Source organism: Schistocerca americana, chromosome 2 (assembly GCF_021461395.2).
Source record: "Schistocerca americana isolate TAMUIC-IGC-003095 chromosome 2, iqSchAmer2.1, whole genome shotgun sequence".
NCBI classification, from domain to species: Eukaryota; Metazoa; Arthropoda; class Insecta; order Orthoptera; family Acrididae; genus Schistocerca; species Schistocerca americana.
In genome coordinates, this window is record NC_060120.1 from 461,993,290 (window position 1) to 462,010,455 (window position 17,166).

Genomic DNA, 17,166 nt, shown 5'->3' on the forward strand with positions numbered 1-17,166 from the left:
GAGTCGGGAGACTTGATGAGCATGCTTGTATCATCAGCAACCATTATAATTTTTGAACTGTCCTTTAAACTCACTGGAATATTATTTATGTAGATTAAGAACATGAGTGAGCTCAGTACTGATCACTGCAGGAGCCAACATATTATGTTCCCCCATTGTGAGGTTAGTTTCACGTTTGTGACACAGTTTGTCAATGTAACAATTTGCTTTGTGTTATGAAAGTAGTACTCCATCCATTGAAGATGGATGTCATTTGTGCTGTAACAGTAATTTTCCAAATCGAATTCTGTGATCCAGACAGTTGAACCTGGCATGGTCACAAAATATACTAACAGGGTCATTTTTCTCATTTAGATTTGCCAGGGACTCGAAGGAGTGAAATAGGTCTGTAATTAGAGGAGGATTGCTTATCTTCTGCTTTATTGGTGGGTGTTACTACCACGATTTCTGTGTGTCAGGAAATATACTCTGAGTCATTGGTTGATTATAAAGACAGCTTAAGGCTAATCAAACCAAGCTAGACGGTATTTGATTATTCTGCTAGAAACACTTATCACTGCTAGCTGAATTACTACATTTTGTAATTTCATGAATGTTGCAATCTATTTACATATTCATACATTCATTTAGGTATCATTTCACAATGATACAGAATTTGTCATCGTAATATGAGTACAATGAAAATAATTAGATTCGATGTACGTACACACTAAATATATAAGTATGTTTATGAGGATAGGAGAGGTGGTAGGCCGTGGCATTGCTGAAGCAACAACCCCGGAATTTGCCTTAAGTGTTTTAGGGAAACTACAGAAAACCTAAATCAGGATGGCCAAACAGAGCTTACTCCATCCTCTCAAATATTAAGTCTGTGTTTTAACAACTGCACTACCTCATTCAATCGGCAAGCTCCTTAGGGGTTGTATTTTGGAAACTAATGTCTGTTCATAGTACTTACAAGTAAATTTACAGCACATGTTTATTAATGGGTGCAATATTTGGTTCCACAATGAGGAAATTATCTTTGAATCTGACGGCCAGTGATTGCAATATGTTGGCATTTCTGCTACCGCTATTTTGAAAGGGCTCAATTTCATTTCCAACTGCTTTGACCTTATTCTTGGCTGTGTTTAATTTCTCAGTCATAGTGCTTATGTTTTGGTTTTTTAAATAATTGATTGGAATATTTTACAATGCTGCTGGTAATGGAATTTCCTCTCTTGACTGTGGATTGTCCGCTGAATAAGGTGGACTCTCTCTTCGTAGCAAAAGATATGTAAATCTTAGTAATTATCCATTCCTTGTCCTTGCTTCTATTCAATTTAGCTTTGTTTATTTTAGGAAAAATGAGACTCAAAAGTGCCCTGTGAATATGTTTATGAAAGAGTAAAATTTTTTAGATTACTCCCTAATTGTTTTTTGTGGTTGATAATAAGAGTATGAGGTAATAAGAGCTAGATAAATTGTGAATTTCACAACCACAATACTGTAATTATTACATATTAAATAAAAAATAGAATACTTCATGTAACAATAAGTACAAAATGTACCCACGGAGGATAATGTAGCAAATATTGAGGGAGGTATCCATCAACTTCCACAGCAGTCTGCTGATGTAATTATGATGGAAACAGCTAGGATTTTACTTACATATAAGCCACCTAACAATAATTTGTCACAGTCACAAAGGAAGGCACTGAGAGACATCAACACACATGATATTTTGGTTCCCTCCAACTACATAAAACTTCAGAAGGAACCGCCTATGAAGATTTTAAAAATAACCAATCGACTGGTGAAAACGTCTTCATTCTCCTTCGATGATAAGAAGCTGCTTTGTAAAACAGAAGAATACCCACCTAGACTTTAGGGATTACCCAAAAAGCATAAACCTGAGGTTCCTTTGAGGTCAATTGTCAGCGTAGTAGGCTTTCCCACCCATGAGTTAGCTAGACACCTTATGTTGGTAGGAATGACAGTCATATTAAAAATTCAGCTCATTTCATTGACAAGTTAAGGAAAATGAGTGTTGGCCCAGATATCCTCATTAGTTTTCATATTGTATCGCTATTTACTCTGATTCTGGTAAACGAAGCTGTTTCATGCATAGCGGATATTTTTCCTACCGATATTGTGGCATTATTCCGACACTGCCTCATCACAACCTGCTTTCAATATAATAGTGACTTTTATGAACAGATGGATGGAGTGGCTATGGGCAGTCCTCTCAGTCCTGTGGTGGCTAACTTGTTTATGGAGACTTTTGAGCAATGGGCATTGCAGCCTGCCAGTAAGAGACCAACCAGGTGGTGTCGCTGTGTCAATGACACTTTCATAATGTGGACACATGGAGCAGTGGAGATAAATGCCTTCCTGACACATCTAAACAGCATTAATCCAAAAATCAATGTACTGTGTGTCTGTGATTAAACAACAGGGCAGAACGGTGGGCCGTATGGTGTATAGAAAGGCCACTGATCTTTATCTGCATAAAGATTCAAACCACCAACATAGACAAAAAAGAACTATAATGAAAACCTTGGTAGACAAGGCATACAAAATGTGTGAACCTGTTTATTTAAAAGATGAGATTGAACACCTACAGTCGACTTTTGTGAAGAATGGCTATTGTAGCAGAAGATAGATCAAGCACCTCGCTCTAGGCAGAGAATCAGGAGCAACGATGAACAACAGTTGCCCAACGGCAAGGTTTTTCTTCCACTCATTAGTAAGGTCACAGATTGCATTGGAAAAGTGTTAATAAAGTATAGGGTGGAAACTATTTTCAGACCCACTAGGAAATATGAAAGAATATTTAAGGTCGGCAAAAGATGCACGACATCCTTTGGCTACACCAGGTTATATAAAACTCCTTGTAGTTGGGGACAGGTTTATATCGGTACCACAAAGAGAAGTGTTAACACCCATCTTGTTGAACATAAGGGGATCTGCCACCTGGGTCACACAGATAAATCAGCCATAGCAGAACATATTTACCAGGAAGGTAATCATGAGATAAAATGCAGTGAGACAAGTGTCATATCTAAAACCTCATTATTATGTGCGCATTTATTGAGAGGCTATAGAGATTGATAAACACCATAATAATTTTAATAGGAAAGGGGAAAGCGTTAAACTTGATAAAATTTGGATGTCAGCTACTGCCTTTATCATCAGTGTTTCCTGAAGTTCTCTCTGCAGTTTGGCACTTTGCCTCAGAGGATGTCTCCCACAGTCGGAAACAAAACGTCCAAGTTTTATACATCGACCACGGCCTATCAGCCCGGAAGTTTTAAGTGAAGACAATCTCGGCTGTGAAAGCCTACATTGTATGACCACAACAATAATTTCCATGTAGTCTACGCATACTAGACTTGGACCAGGAAGGAGTTTTACATACTGGTGAAGGAGTCTATAACAAGTTGCTGGAGGGAATGAGACAGGAAATTGGAAATCCTTAATATTCAAAACTTAAATGAAACCATACTTTATTAAATACTCCTATAATTTATCAGGATATTTTGAATCCATGCAGTCAATTACAGTTACCACAGATGCCCATAATAAGAAATCTTGACTGGCTCATAATAAGAAATCTTGACTGGCTCATAATAAGAAATCTTGAAAGGCTCATAGTGTTATGTGAAAATTACATAAATGCTTAGTTTTTGAGTATTTGTGAATAAACATAGCACCTGAGTAGTGTAAGAGGAACAGCAGTGCCATTTATAAAAGTAATTGATGTTTTGCTTACAAGCTATTCTAGAAGTAAGTCCCATAATTATAAATGAGTGTGATTTAGCATTAATTGTATTTGTTTTTTAGTATATGTTCCATAGGTAGCCTAAAGTGGCTTCTTCTGTCAGTTAACATATAATTTGACTCATTCCATACACCTGAAGGCTCTCCTTCATGTTGGGATTTATGGATTAATCAGTGAAACATATCCAGTGGCAATTGAATTTCTAGGGATAGAGAACTTTGTGAATGAGAAATTACAACTGTTTGAACAAAATATTATTGTTTAGTTATTTTATGACTCACAAGAGTTTGAAGGTATGTCCAATAATTCACAAGTATAAACCACATGCATTCAGAGGATTTCTTTATTTAATTATTTACATTATAATAGTACCACCACACAATTATACCACTTCTTTATTTCAGCAAATTTCGCCCCAGATTGTGTCACATAAGTGACATCAGTTTCCACAAGCCAGTTGATGTTGGATCACTTCTTCGAATGAACTCCTTGGTATGTATGTAATTATACAACACTTTAAAAACTTAAATCTAGTTTCTACATTCTTCTTCTTCTTCTTCTTCTTCTTCTTCCTGGCTCTATGGCCCTTGAAGGGCCTCTGCCTGTTCTAGAACGTCATTCCATTCATCCCTGTCCAGTGTCTTGTGGCTCCATCCTCTGACACCAATAATTTGTAAGTCTTCTTGTATGTCATCCAAGATCAAAGCCTTGCAAGAAACCTATGCAAGATTGCAGAAGGCTAATGATGTGTACACCATTCAGTGCCCCACATATTGTCTATCATACAACCACTACATTGGCTGCTAATGGCAAGCAGGGGGCGAGACTGGAGGTATCCAATGATGAGCACAGCATGAGGCTACAGTGCATAGTTGAACTGCTTAGTTGACGAGTGACTCACAACAGTGCTGCAGGACTAGTGGTGTTAATACAAAACAGAACAATGGCAATTGTAAATAAAACAAACATTGCATTATATCTACAACAACAGTTGCCGAAGGTGACATTTCGTCAGAGAGGAATCCAAGAAATTTTGCAGAGTGAGAAAGAAGTGGCAGATGAAATATTAGTGTTTCACATTGAGGCAGTGGAATGTGTGGTGTCATATACACTTGACTGTGCAGACAATGTACATGAGGAGTACAATGACGATGATACATGCTTAAAAACTGAAAGTGATACTGAAACAGGTGTTGAGTCATGTAGTTCATCATCCTTGTCAGACAGCGAGTCACAAATCCCATCTCCAGTGAAACATAGTAAAGGACCATTGTTATCCGAGGAATACCAAACATAATTACGTACATAGAAGGTCATCTGCAGCACAGTAAAAAAAAATTTTACAAACAGATTTCGAATAAGTTCACAGCAGTATGACCGTGCAGTGCATAAAAAGAACTATGTGTATTCAAGGAAGGACAAGGTGCACTTGTTACAAAATCTGGTGTTTGCGTGTTTCAAGGATTCGTGGTACAGTTGACAGGATGTGCTTCATAGCCACAGACTATGTCACACACACCAAATTGCACATGGTATAGATTATAGTGATTTCAAGAGAAGCAGTGGATGGTTAAATAACTTCAAACAGTGCAACAAAATTTGAAGACATAAGATAACGAAATTCCAAACAAAGCGTCAACTTGATGATGCATAGCAAACTGCGAAATCGGCCTGAACATTTGTAGGTGAGGTAAACAAACTTATCCCATCATTCAGTAACGAATTTGTTTTCAACTCCAACTAATCAGGATTTGAAGAGGAAATAAAGATGAAAGGAACACTGGAAATTAGAGGTACTAAGAAGTTGTATCGAGATCAGCTAACATCAATGCCTTAATTCATTCATGTACAACTATGTCAGCTGTTTGTCTGGGTGGTAAATTGGCTAAAAAGTTATTTATTGTGCTGTGAGAAGTTGGAGGTGCTCTGTCCCCTACTGTTCTTATCATGTGCGAGATCTTGCAAGAGCAGTAGGGAATATTTACATCGCAGCAAGGAAGAGTGGTAAAATGGGCTTAAGAGAACTACAACTATGGTATGAGCACTGCTTTTGGTCAATAGCCATTCAAAATAACTTGCTTTTGCTTGATTCCTGGTCTGTTTATTAACTCCTTTAGAGCACACTATGCCCCCTAAAAAGTGTGTGACACTATAATTCATACCACCTATGGACAAACTCGGCATCTGGATGTTAGTTTTTCCCATGCGTGTAAAACATATTATTGCCCTATCCACAGCTACAAATTGAAGGATAGCCAATTTCACAATAAGCTCCACAAGAGGCTGTTTCACATTCAGGTGAAAGCCATCACATTCCATCAGTTCTTATCACCCCATTACGCCAATATGATCCTATATGCAACCGTTAAGATTGGATACCTAGCTGAATGTCCTGCATGGTTTGGAACTCCTAAGCCTTCAATCTTGATGGTGCGAATCTTTGTGATCACTGTGGATGTCGATGTGCCACTTTATTTCCATACTATTAACAATCTGGGCCCCCCCATGAACCATGGACCTTGCCGTTGGTGGGGAGGCTTGCGTGCCTCAGCGATACAGATAGCCGTACCGTAGGTGCAACCACAACGGAGGGGTATCTGTTGAGAGGCCAGACAAACGTGTGGTTCCTGAAGAGGGGCAGCAGCCTTTTCAGTAGTTGCAAGGGCAACAGTCTGGATGATTGACTGATCTGGCCTTGTAACAATAACCAAAACGGCCTTGCTGTGCTGGTACTGCGAACGGCTGAAAGCAAGGGGAAACTACAGCCGTAATTTTTCCCGCGGGCATGCAGCTTTACTGTATGATTAAATGATGATGGCGTCCTCTTGGGTAAAATATTCCGGAGGTAAAATAGTCCCCCATTCGGATCTCCGGGCGGGGACTACTCAAGGGGATGTCGTTATCAGGAGAAAGAAAACTGGCGTTCTACGGATCGGAGCGTGGAATGTCAGATCCCTTAATCGGGCAGGTAGGTTAGAAAATTTAAAAAGGGAAATGGATAGGTTGAAGTTAGATATAGTGGGAATTAGTGAAGTTCGGTGGCAGGAGGAACAAGACTTCTGGTCAGGTGACTACAGGGTTATAAACACAAAATCAAATAGGGGTAATGCAGGAGGAGTTTTAATAATGAATAGGAAAATAGGAATGCGGGTAAGCTACTACATACAGCATAGTGAACGCATTATTGTGGCCAAGATAGATACGAAGCCCACACCTACTACAGTAGTACAAGTTTATATGCCAACTGGCTCTGCAGATGACGAAGAAATTGAAGAAATGTATGATGAAATAAAAGAAATTATTCAGATTGTGAAGGGAGACGAAAATTTAATAGTCATGGGTGACTGGAATTCGAGTGTAGGAAAAGGGAGAGAAGGAAACATAGTAGGTGAATATGGATTGGGGCTAAGAAATGAAAGAGGAAGCCGCCTGGTAGAATTTTGCACAGAGCACAACATAATCATAACTAACACTTGGTTTAAGAATCATGAAAGAAGGTTGTATACATGGAAGAACCCTGGAGATACTAAAAGGTATCAGATAGATTATATAATGGTAAGACAGAGATTTAGGAACCAGGTTTTAAATTGTAAGACATTTCCAGGGGCAGATGTGTATTCTGACCACAATCTATTGGTTATGACCTGTAGATTAAAACTGAAGAAACTGCAAAAAGGTGGGAATTTAAGGAGATGGGACCTGGATAAACTGAAAGAACCAGAGGTTGTACAGAGTTTCAGGGAGAGCATAAGGGAACAATTGACAGGAATGGGGGAAAGAAATACAGTAGAAGAAGAATGGGTAGCTTTGAGGGATGAAGTAGCGAAGGCAGCAGAGGATCAAGTAGGTAAAAAGACGAGGGCTAGTAGAAATTCTTGGATAACAGAAGAAATATTGAATTTAATTGATGAAAGGAGAAAATATAAAAATGCAGTAAATGAAGCAGGCAAAAAGGAATACAAACGTCTCAAAAATGAGATCGACAGGAAGTGCAAAATGGCTAAGCAGGGATGGCTAGAGGACAAATGTAAGGATGTAGAGGCCTATCTCACTAGGGGTAAGATAGATACTGCCTACAGGAAAATTAAAGAGACCTTTGGAGATAAGAGAACGACTTATATGAATTTCAAGAGCTCAGATGGAAACCCAGTTCTAAGCAAAGAAGGGAAAGCAGAAAGGTGGAAGGAGTATATAGAGGGTCTATACAAGGGCGATGTACTTGAGGACAATATTATGGAAATGGAAGAGGATGTAGATGAAGATGAAATGGGAGATATGATACTGCGTGAAGAGTTTGACAGAGCACTGAAAGACCTGAGTCGAAACAAGGCCCCCAGAGTAGACAACATTCCATTGGAACTACTGACGGCCTTGGGAGAGCCAGTCCTGACAAAACTCTACCATCTGGTGAGCAAGATGTATGAAACAGGCGAAATACCCTCAGACTTCAAGAAGAATATAATAAATCCAATCCCAAAGAAAGCAGGTGTGGACAGATGTGAAAATTACCGAACTATCAGTTTAATAAGTCACAGCTGCAAAATACTAACACGAATTCTTTACAGACGAATGGAAAAACTAGTAGAAGCCAACCTCGGGGAAGATCAGTTTGGATTCCGTAGAAACACTGGAACACGTGAGGCAATACTGACCTTACGACTTATCTTAGAAGAAAGATTAAGGAAAGGCAAACCTATGTTTCTAGCATTTGTAGACTTAGAGAAAGCTTTTGACAATGTTGACTGGAATACTCTCTTTCAAATTCTAAAGGTGGCAGGGGTAAAATACAGGGAGCGAAAGGCTATTTACAATTTGTACAGAAACCAGATGGCAGTTATAAGAGTCGAGGGACATGAAAGAGAAGCAGTGGTTGGGAAGGGTGTGAGACAGGGTTGTAGCTCTCCCCGATGTTATTCAATCTGTATATTGAGCAAGCAGTAAAGGAAACAAAAGAAAAATTCGGAGTAGGTATTAAAATTCATGGAGAAGAAGTAAAAACTTTGAGGTTCGCTGATGACATTGTAATTCTGTCAGAGACAGCAAAGGACTTGGAAGAGCAGTTGAGACAGTGTCTTGAAAGGAGGATATAAGATGAACATCAACAAAAGGAAAACAAGGATAATGGAATGTAGTCTAATTAAGTCGGGTGATGCTGAGGGAATTAGATTAGGAAATGAGGCACTTAAAGTAGTAAAGGAGTTTTGCTATTTGGGGAGCAAAATAACTGATGATGGTCGAAGTAGAGAGGATATAAAATATGTAGGCTGGCAATGGCAAGGAAAGCGTTTCTGAAGAAGAGAAATTTGTTAACATCCAGTATTGATTTAAGTGTCAGGAAGTCATTTCTGAAAGTATTCGTATGGAAGTGAAACATGGACGATAAATAGTTTGGACAAGAAGAGAATAGAAGCTTTCGAAATGTGGTGCTACAGAAGAATGCTGAAGATTAGATGGGTAGATCACATAACTAATGAGGAAGTATTGAATTGGATTGGGGAGAAGAGAAGTTTGTGGCACAACTTGACCAGAAGAAGGGATCGGTTGGTAGGACATGTTCTGAGGCATCAAGGGATCACCAATTTAGTATTGGAGGGCAGCGTGGAGGGTAAAAATCGTAGAGGGAGACCAAGAGATGAATACACTAAGCAGATTCAGAAGGATGTAGGTTGCAGTAGGTACTGGGAGATGAAAAAGCTTGCACAGGATAGAGTAGCATGGAGAGCTGCATCAAACCAGTCTCAGGACTGAAGACCACAACAACAACAACAACAACAACAACAATCTGGGATGTTGCCAGTATTCCCAGATAGGCAAATTCACTAACAGATTCTGCTTGCACCTAGTCAATTTCTAACATTGCATTTAGTTCTGGCCATATTATTTGTATGTATTTGGTTTTATTGATACTGTGCCGATGCCAGTGATTCTGTTCTTGCAATAATATCGACATCATCTGCATGAGTCAGAACTTACGCCATTCTATTGTGTATTGCACCTGTTGTGTTGATTTGAGCTGTCCTTATTACCTTATCTAGTGACATGTTGAAAAGCATATGTGAAAGTGCATCCTCTTGCCTAAGTCCACAGTTAGTTTCAAAATTTTGGTGTTAAATTTCCTTGTATCCATACTTTATATACAGATTTTCTCTTAGTCAAACTTATGAGGCATATTACATGTTATGGTGTGCCCAATTCGTTCATGGCTTCAATAAGTTTATTTCTTCATATGGATTCATATCTGCTTTAAATTCAATGTATGTATGATGTGTTTCTATATTGTATTCCCTTTTTTTTCTGATATCTCCCAGCTGCTTTTTCTGCAAAAGGTTTTTTCATTGACAAAGTAGAGAGGAAAATATTTTATGTATTGTGTTCAACTATGTAGTTCCCCTACAGTTCATACATTCCAGGATGTCCCCTTTCTTATGTATAGCACATATTATGCCGATATTCCAATCATATGGGATGACTTTTTGCGTCCCTATATCTGAGATCTGGGCATGCATGTATCTAACCAGATGTTCTCCATTTAATAAGTTCACCTGGCATGTTGTCACTGCCAGGTGACTGATTGTTGGCTAATTTCTTTAATGGTAGCCAAATCTCTTGAATCAAGGGCATCCCATTTTCCTCTTCTTCCATTTCTTGGTCTTCAGTTAGTTCCAGTGCTTCCGCATTCCCCAAGTATAATAATTCTTTAAAGTATTCTGCCCAAAAATGTAACACTCCTTCCTGTGATGCTATAATTTACATTTTTCCCCCTATACTGCTGTTGTTTCTGGATGGAATTCCTTTCTAAGGTTATTGAGTTTAGTAAGTGTTTCAATGACCTGCAAGTGTCTTAACTCCTCACACTATTCATCATACAATTCATTCCTTCTGGTCTATTGTTCCATACCAATCACTCCCTCTGCAGCACCCTGTATTTAATTTCTGGTTGCATTCCACTGCTCTTATACGTTTTGACTATAGTTGTGCACAATTCCTGTCAATCTATTTTCCTAATTAAAAGCTAGGTGTTCAGCCTTCCTTAGGTCCTCATGTTCTGAGATATTATACTGATTTCGTCTTTCTCCTTTAACTTTATGTGCATTTGACATGCTGTCTCTGATTTTTGCTATGAGGAGGTAATGATCAATGTCCATATTAAGCACATATGAAACTATGGCAGTCTAGCACATCAGAGCAATGCCTGGTAGCTATTAATATATGATCAGTTAGGTTCCATATATTGTTGCTGATGACACTCAGATCATTTTATGTATATTCTTATGCTGGACCCACATGCTAGAAACTGTTAAGTAAAATTTATCAGGCAGAGTCCATTGTCATTACTCTCTTTATTGAGGCTGTATTTCCCCAGCGGTAGGGGAAAAGACCTGCTCCTACCGTCCAGTAGCATTAATATCTCCTATCACCATTTTTATATCACTTTTTGGAAACTGTTGATAAGCTTGCTCCAGCTCCTCATAGAAGGTCTCCTATTCTGCTGTCTTCTACTCAGTAGGGGCATGTGCATTTAGGATACTGTAGTTAAAGAATTTCTCTTTAATTACATGTAATATATCCTTGGACTTATTGCTTTAAATCCTATCACTAGTTGTACAGTACTATGACTGACTATAAATCTCACACCAAAAATGCGTTCACTATTGTGGCCTCTGTAGTACATAGTACACTACTGTCTTTGGAAGGTACACTGTCCAGTCCATCTTATCTCTTGCAAGCTCATGATACCCACCTTGTATGTTTCCACTATTTAGGCTTCCAAGGGTTCCAGTTCCATATAATACCAGTATGTTCCATGATCCAATTATCATGTTCTTGTTACTTTTCCATGTCTTTGCCTTGGGGCCTGTCTGGCAGTATTTCGTGGGATATCGTAATAAGACTTTTTTCTGGGTGTGGGTTATCTGTCCATAGCCCAACCCCCTGTACTTCAGAGAACCATTACTCCTACCCCCATCTGTTCTGAATCTGTTTCCCACTGGGGTTGGCGACACAATCTTCAACAGGGCTGCTCACGTTCCTACCAATTTAGGAAATTTCTCTTTAGCTGAAGTCACAGAAAGCTATTTTAATTCACATTTGCTTATTAGAATGAGCAGACATAAGATTTCAGGCTTATAGTAGCTATCTGATAATGTGTTCTACTGGCACTTGATTTAACAGTTAATGTTTATGAAATTGACAGTTCTCTGACACTGCTGATTTGCTACAACTGTATATTACTGTTGTGATATTTTATTACTTCTTGCTTTCATTTAAGTGCAGTGAAACATCCTTGTTATTATATGGAACAATGAAAGTTCTCTGCTATCCAACTTTTGGACACATACTAGTTGTCACTTAAGGCATTTCCTGAAGTTTTTATGGTTGTTGTCCATCATCATTTTTTCTTATATTAAATATGCATAAAACACAGTTGTTTTACTAACTAATTGTCATATATTTGTATCAGTAACTAAATATTATTTTAATAGTGCTTCTTCTCTCACACTGAAACTGTGGTTCAACAATTTTGACAGGATAATGCAATGAAATCAGTGCTGAAACTTGTTTGCTCCATTGTTTTCTCTTGATGTATTGAAGAAGGACAAATTTAAAGGTATTCAGGGTTTTCAGAAAATGTTGCTCTATATTAAAATACACAGATTGTACATAATATAGTTCACATCCCTTTTTCTCCCATCCCATAATGCTCTCCCTTTCTCTCCTCCCTCCCTCCCCCTCCGACCTTGCTTTCATCTTCATCTAATTTATGCTTTTATTTTCATCTAATTTATGTACCACATTATTGTACCAAAATAAAAATAAATCATTCTTCCAGGTTACATATACAGAATGCAATTATGTGCAGATAACAGTTTATGCAGAAGTGTTTGACCCTCGTGGAGGGCAGCAAAATACAACTAATGTGTTTCATTACACGTATGAAATGCCTGAAGAAGTGCCACAGATAATTCCAAAATCCTATCAGGGTAAGTATTCTCACTATAAAAGGACTACTGGATACGTCTAATTTGGACATTTATAAATCCAGTCGGACACAGATAACTTCCATTGTCTTTTACTCCTATAGGCTTATTTTGTAATCATTAATTAAAGTGCATTCATGGAATGGGGAAGGGCAGAAGAATAGGAAAATGGCTTCATCAATAGGAAGAAGTGGTCATTGTTACGTTGTTAGATAGTACAAGAAGCGTTTGAAAAGTCCATGCAAAAATAAAAACTACGTACGTGTTTGGGGTAAACCTTTTTTATTTTTTGACATAGTCTCCTTTTAGACTTACACACTTCGTCCAACACTGTACTAATTTGTTGATCCCTTCCGAATAATAGGAATTGTCCAAGTCTGCAAAATAGCTATTAGTTGGTGCAATCACCTCCTCGTTTGAATAAAATCTTTGTCCCGCCAGCCATTTCTTCAAATTGGGGAACAAATAATAGTCCGAGGGAGCCAAGTCTGGAGAATAGGGGAGATGTGAAACGAGTAGGAATCCTATTCCTATTTCCAATAATTTTGCGACCACAACTGCTGAGGTGTGTATGATGTATTGTCGTGATGGAAAAGGACTCTTTTGCGGTCTAATCACCAGTGTTATTCTTGCAGGTTATTTTTCAAACTGTCCAGTAATGACGAATAATATGCACCTGTAATAGTTTTACCCTTTTCCAGATAGTCAATGAGGATTATCCCTTGCGAATCCCAAAAGACAATCGCCATAACCTTTCCGGCCAAAGGAATGGTTTCCCCTTTTTTGGTGCAGATTTTCCCTTGGTAACCCATTGTTTAGATTGTTGTTTGGTCTCAGGAGTATAGTAATGTATCCATGTTTCATCCACAGTGACAAAACGATGCTTAAAGTCCTGCAGATTCTTCCTGAATAGCTGCAAACCACCCTTGCAGCACTTCACACAATTCCATTTTTGGTCAAGCGTGAGCAATCGCAGAACCCATCTTGCGGATAGCTTTCTCATGTCCAAATGTTTATGCAAAATATTATGTACCTGTTTATTCGAGATGCCCACAGCCCTATCAGTCTCACGCACCTTAACTCTTCTGTCATCCATCACCATATCATGGATTTTATCAATGATTTCTGGAGTCGTAACCTCCACAGGGTGTCCAGAACGTTCAGCATCACTTGTGCCCATATGGCCAATCCAAAAATTTTGAAACCACTTATAAACTGTTCTAACTGAAGGTGCAGAGTCACCATAATGTTTATCAAGCTTCTCTTTAGTTTCCTGAGGCGTTTTGCCTCTCATAAAGTAATGTTTAATCACCACACGAAATTCTCTTTCGTCCATTTTTTGACAATCACTCGACTTCCTTGATTTACACGAATGCAAACACAAAGAAATAGACCAATATGGCTGAAACTTGGTGTGCATTCTTTCCAAAGATGCTACTAACTAAACATGACCTCGATACATGCTGGTGGTGCCATCTCTCGGACTTTGCACGGACTTTTCAAACGCCTCTCGTATATTATTAATTACAATACATAAAGGGGCATTACTTACCATGCCATAATGAAATGATACACAATGTAATGCACATAAATATAATGCAAGGAAAATATAAAAAAGACAAATAACAATAATATTAATTAGGACAGATTGCTACCCACCATGTAGCAGTGGTGTTGAACAGCAGAGGGGCACATTCAGAAGTGACTGTTCGATACTATTAGCTATCATACAGTCCTTCATCAAATGTAAACACACACACACACAGCCATCCCGACAGCATTGAGTGGCAACCTCACCTAGAATAGAATAGGATACTCTCAAATGGACAAACATATACCTCTAAAAGAAGCTAAGTAGAAAGCGAAAAATGATACGAATATGACTGGAGCTTAAAATCAAACAAGTAACAACAAAATACTATGCCCAAAAAAAGTTAAGTGCAGTAGAAAGGTTACAAGAAAGTTAAATTAGACATGTGTTAAGTTATGCAATTGCTTTGCTTTCCGCCCTGTTAATGTTCTGGTTGTAATTTTTCATTTGCTGCTTGTTTTCTCACCTTTCTGTCTCCTTAGCAGCAATTTCTCACCTAACCCTGCAGTCTCTACTCAGTAAAGCAACACAGTTCATTCATATACTTACGTGCCTACTTTTGAAGGCAACAGCATGGGACATGATAGTCTTGATAATGCTTTTGTTCATTAAAAAATATTTTTTGTGTTTAAGAGGTATTTCTTGTAGGTTATGATGTATGCCATTCATTCAAGAGGTGCATGATTAAGCTGGGAATCTTTGCCAACGAAACCCTGCATTTTTTCACTCTTCAGAAGCTGAAGAAAGCTTCAAGGGTATTTAGTAATTTTATATCCATTAGATTAACCATTTACAGAAAGACTTATATAAAGTAACCAAAAGTTTTATTTTTACAAATAATACTGCACCATAATTTTTTATTTATTAGGTTATTTCATAACATGCTTCGGATACAGCCATAATCAGACCTAGTAATAAAAAACAAAAGAATGTAAGAAATGTTATGTGTATGCCAGCAAATCAACAACTGTCAAATTTATGCTTTTTGAGCCAATTGGTAGCTGATACCTTGCCTTGGCATAAGATTTACTAAACTTTTGTTTCAGAAGTTCTAAGTTTGGTGGGTGATATTTTTATTGCTGCTGACTTTCGTTTTTAACTATAGGGTCTGATGACGGTAGTAGGTGAAACATGTTAGAAAAATGTATTTTTTTTTCAAAAACCATTGGGAGATCTAAACAGTGTTATTTGTAAAAGTTCACAATGATTGCAGATTCATTCTAGGAATATATTTTCTTTGTTGATAATCAAAGTACACTTGATATGAAAGTTACTTCACATGCCTTCAGATGTGTTCTTATAGGGTGCCTTGGAATTTGAAAGAAAAAGAAGCATCTGTGTTGCCAGTTGTGATGTCAACTAAAATATAACAATTATATAATTTTGTGAAAGATTTACATTTTATGTAGTTAGTTGAAACCAAGAGATGACATAGAAAAAGTAGAATTGAAATGTTTGTGTGCAGCCAATTTCTTGTGAAGGGGCAAGGATCGATGAATACTAATGATGCAATACATTGAAATACTATAGTATCAGTGCCACCCATACTAGTACTTAGCAGCTTTATTAACTTTCTGAGGCTTGTTTTTAATTTGAACTTCACTACGGGTGTTGATGTTCTTTCTTCAATATTTACAGTCAGTTTTGAATTTAAAACAACATGTAGTTTAATAGTACTTACCTGAAATCATGCATTTTATGAGATTTGTGCATTATTTTTGTTTCAGAGGCAATGATGTACCTGGATGGCAGACGACATTTTCAGCATGTGATGGGTCTTTCTGACAATACACATAGTTCAACAGCCACATAAACTTGCTTTGGTCATCTTATTTGCTAAATTATTCATTCATTAAAGCGCTCTCTCTCTCTCTCTCTCTCTCTCTCTCTCTCTCTCTCTCTCTCTCTCTCTCTCTCCTCCCCCTCCCCCTCCCCCTCTCCCTCTCTCTCCACACACAAAATGTACTTAATGCCAATGTGGACTATGTGTCAGCTTAACCTCCCTAATAGTTTTTGTGCTGTAACATCATGTTGGCATCTCTGTCAGTATTACTTAATGAAGGTAACATAAAATTTTGAAAATTTTGTTAAGTGTCTGAGAATATTGATGTAAATACATGTTCCAGCAAGAATGAGAAAACGATATCACTAGTCATTGAAAGCATTTGTTTGGAACATACCTTATCAGAAAAAGTGCACAAAGTATAGAGTGTAGTGGTATGGTGATCCAAAAAATAACTAAGTTTCAGACTTGTACTAATGTTGATATATATAATGAGCTGTCCATATAATGGCTATTGTTACTAAAATAAAGAGCAGCTTACATGTGAACTGAGTCTTATTTCTGAACTCTGACAGTTGTTACCACATTTCCTTAGAACAGTCTGCACAATAGTTACATCACCCTTATTTTTGATCGGCTGAATTATAATTTGTGCTCAATGAATATTTTATTTTGGAATCAGAACCTCTCAGAAAACATGTAAATAGGGAATCTGTTAATCAACATCTTAAGTTTAGAGCTATCACGCTAATTTTTCACATAGGTCTATGGCTTTGTATCCTACAATATTTGTTTTCAACTCTACTTATGAATTACCAATTTTTATTCTGACTAGTGAGAGACAAATATCTGACAATATATACCACTACTACCTCAAAAGGATGTGTAGATTCTGGCAATCTTCATAATGAAGTTTTGCGCCTATTATTCCACACACATTTGGCAAGGAAACACACTCAGTGTGTGTTTCTCTAGACCTCAACTGCTTTTGCTATCCGTAATGGCTTTATGCTTATTACACATTCAAATGCCACCATAGTAGGGATAGATA

General features: G+C 37.8%; 1 protein-coding gene across 3 annotated transcripts in view; it reads left to right on the top strand.

The window, feature by feature from the left end:
• LOC124594189 (acyl-coenzyme A thioesterase 9, mitochondrial-like) overlaps positions 1 to 16,663 on the top strand; it is a 93,976-nt gene extending 77,313 nt beyond the window's left edge. Inside the window, exons 9-12 of one of the 3 annotated variants that reach the window (XR_006978149.1) lie at positions 4,168 to 4,255; positions 12,594 to 12,744; positions 16,060 to 16,236; positions 16,274 to 16,663. Coding sequence is in view for 1 of the 3 variants with exons in the window: in XM_047132548.1 (XP_046988504.1) it covers positions 4,168 to 4,255; positions 12,594 to 12,744; positions 16,060 to 16,145 (325 nt within the window). In the remaining 2 variants the exon portion in view is untranslated. Of the gene's footprint in view, positions 1 to 4,167; positions 4,256 to 12,593; positions 12,745 to 16,059 lie in introns of all 3 variants that reach the window. The other 2 variants (XR_006978150.1, XM_047132548.1) reach the window with 2 other exon arrangements.
• The last annotated feature ends 503 nt before the right edge of the window (positions 16,664 to 17,166 follow it).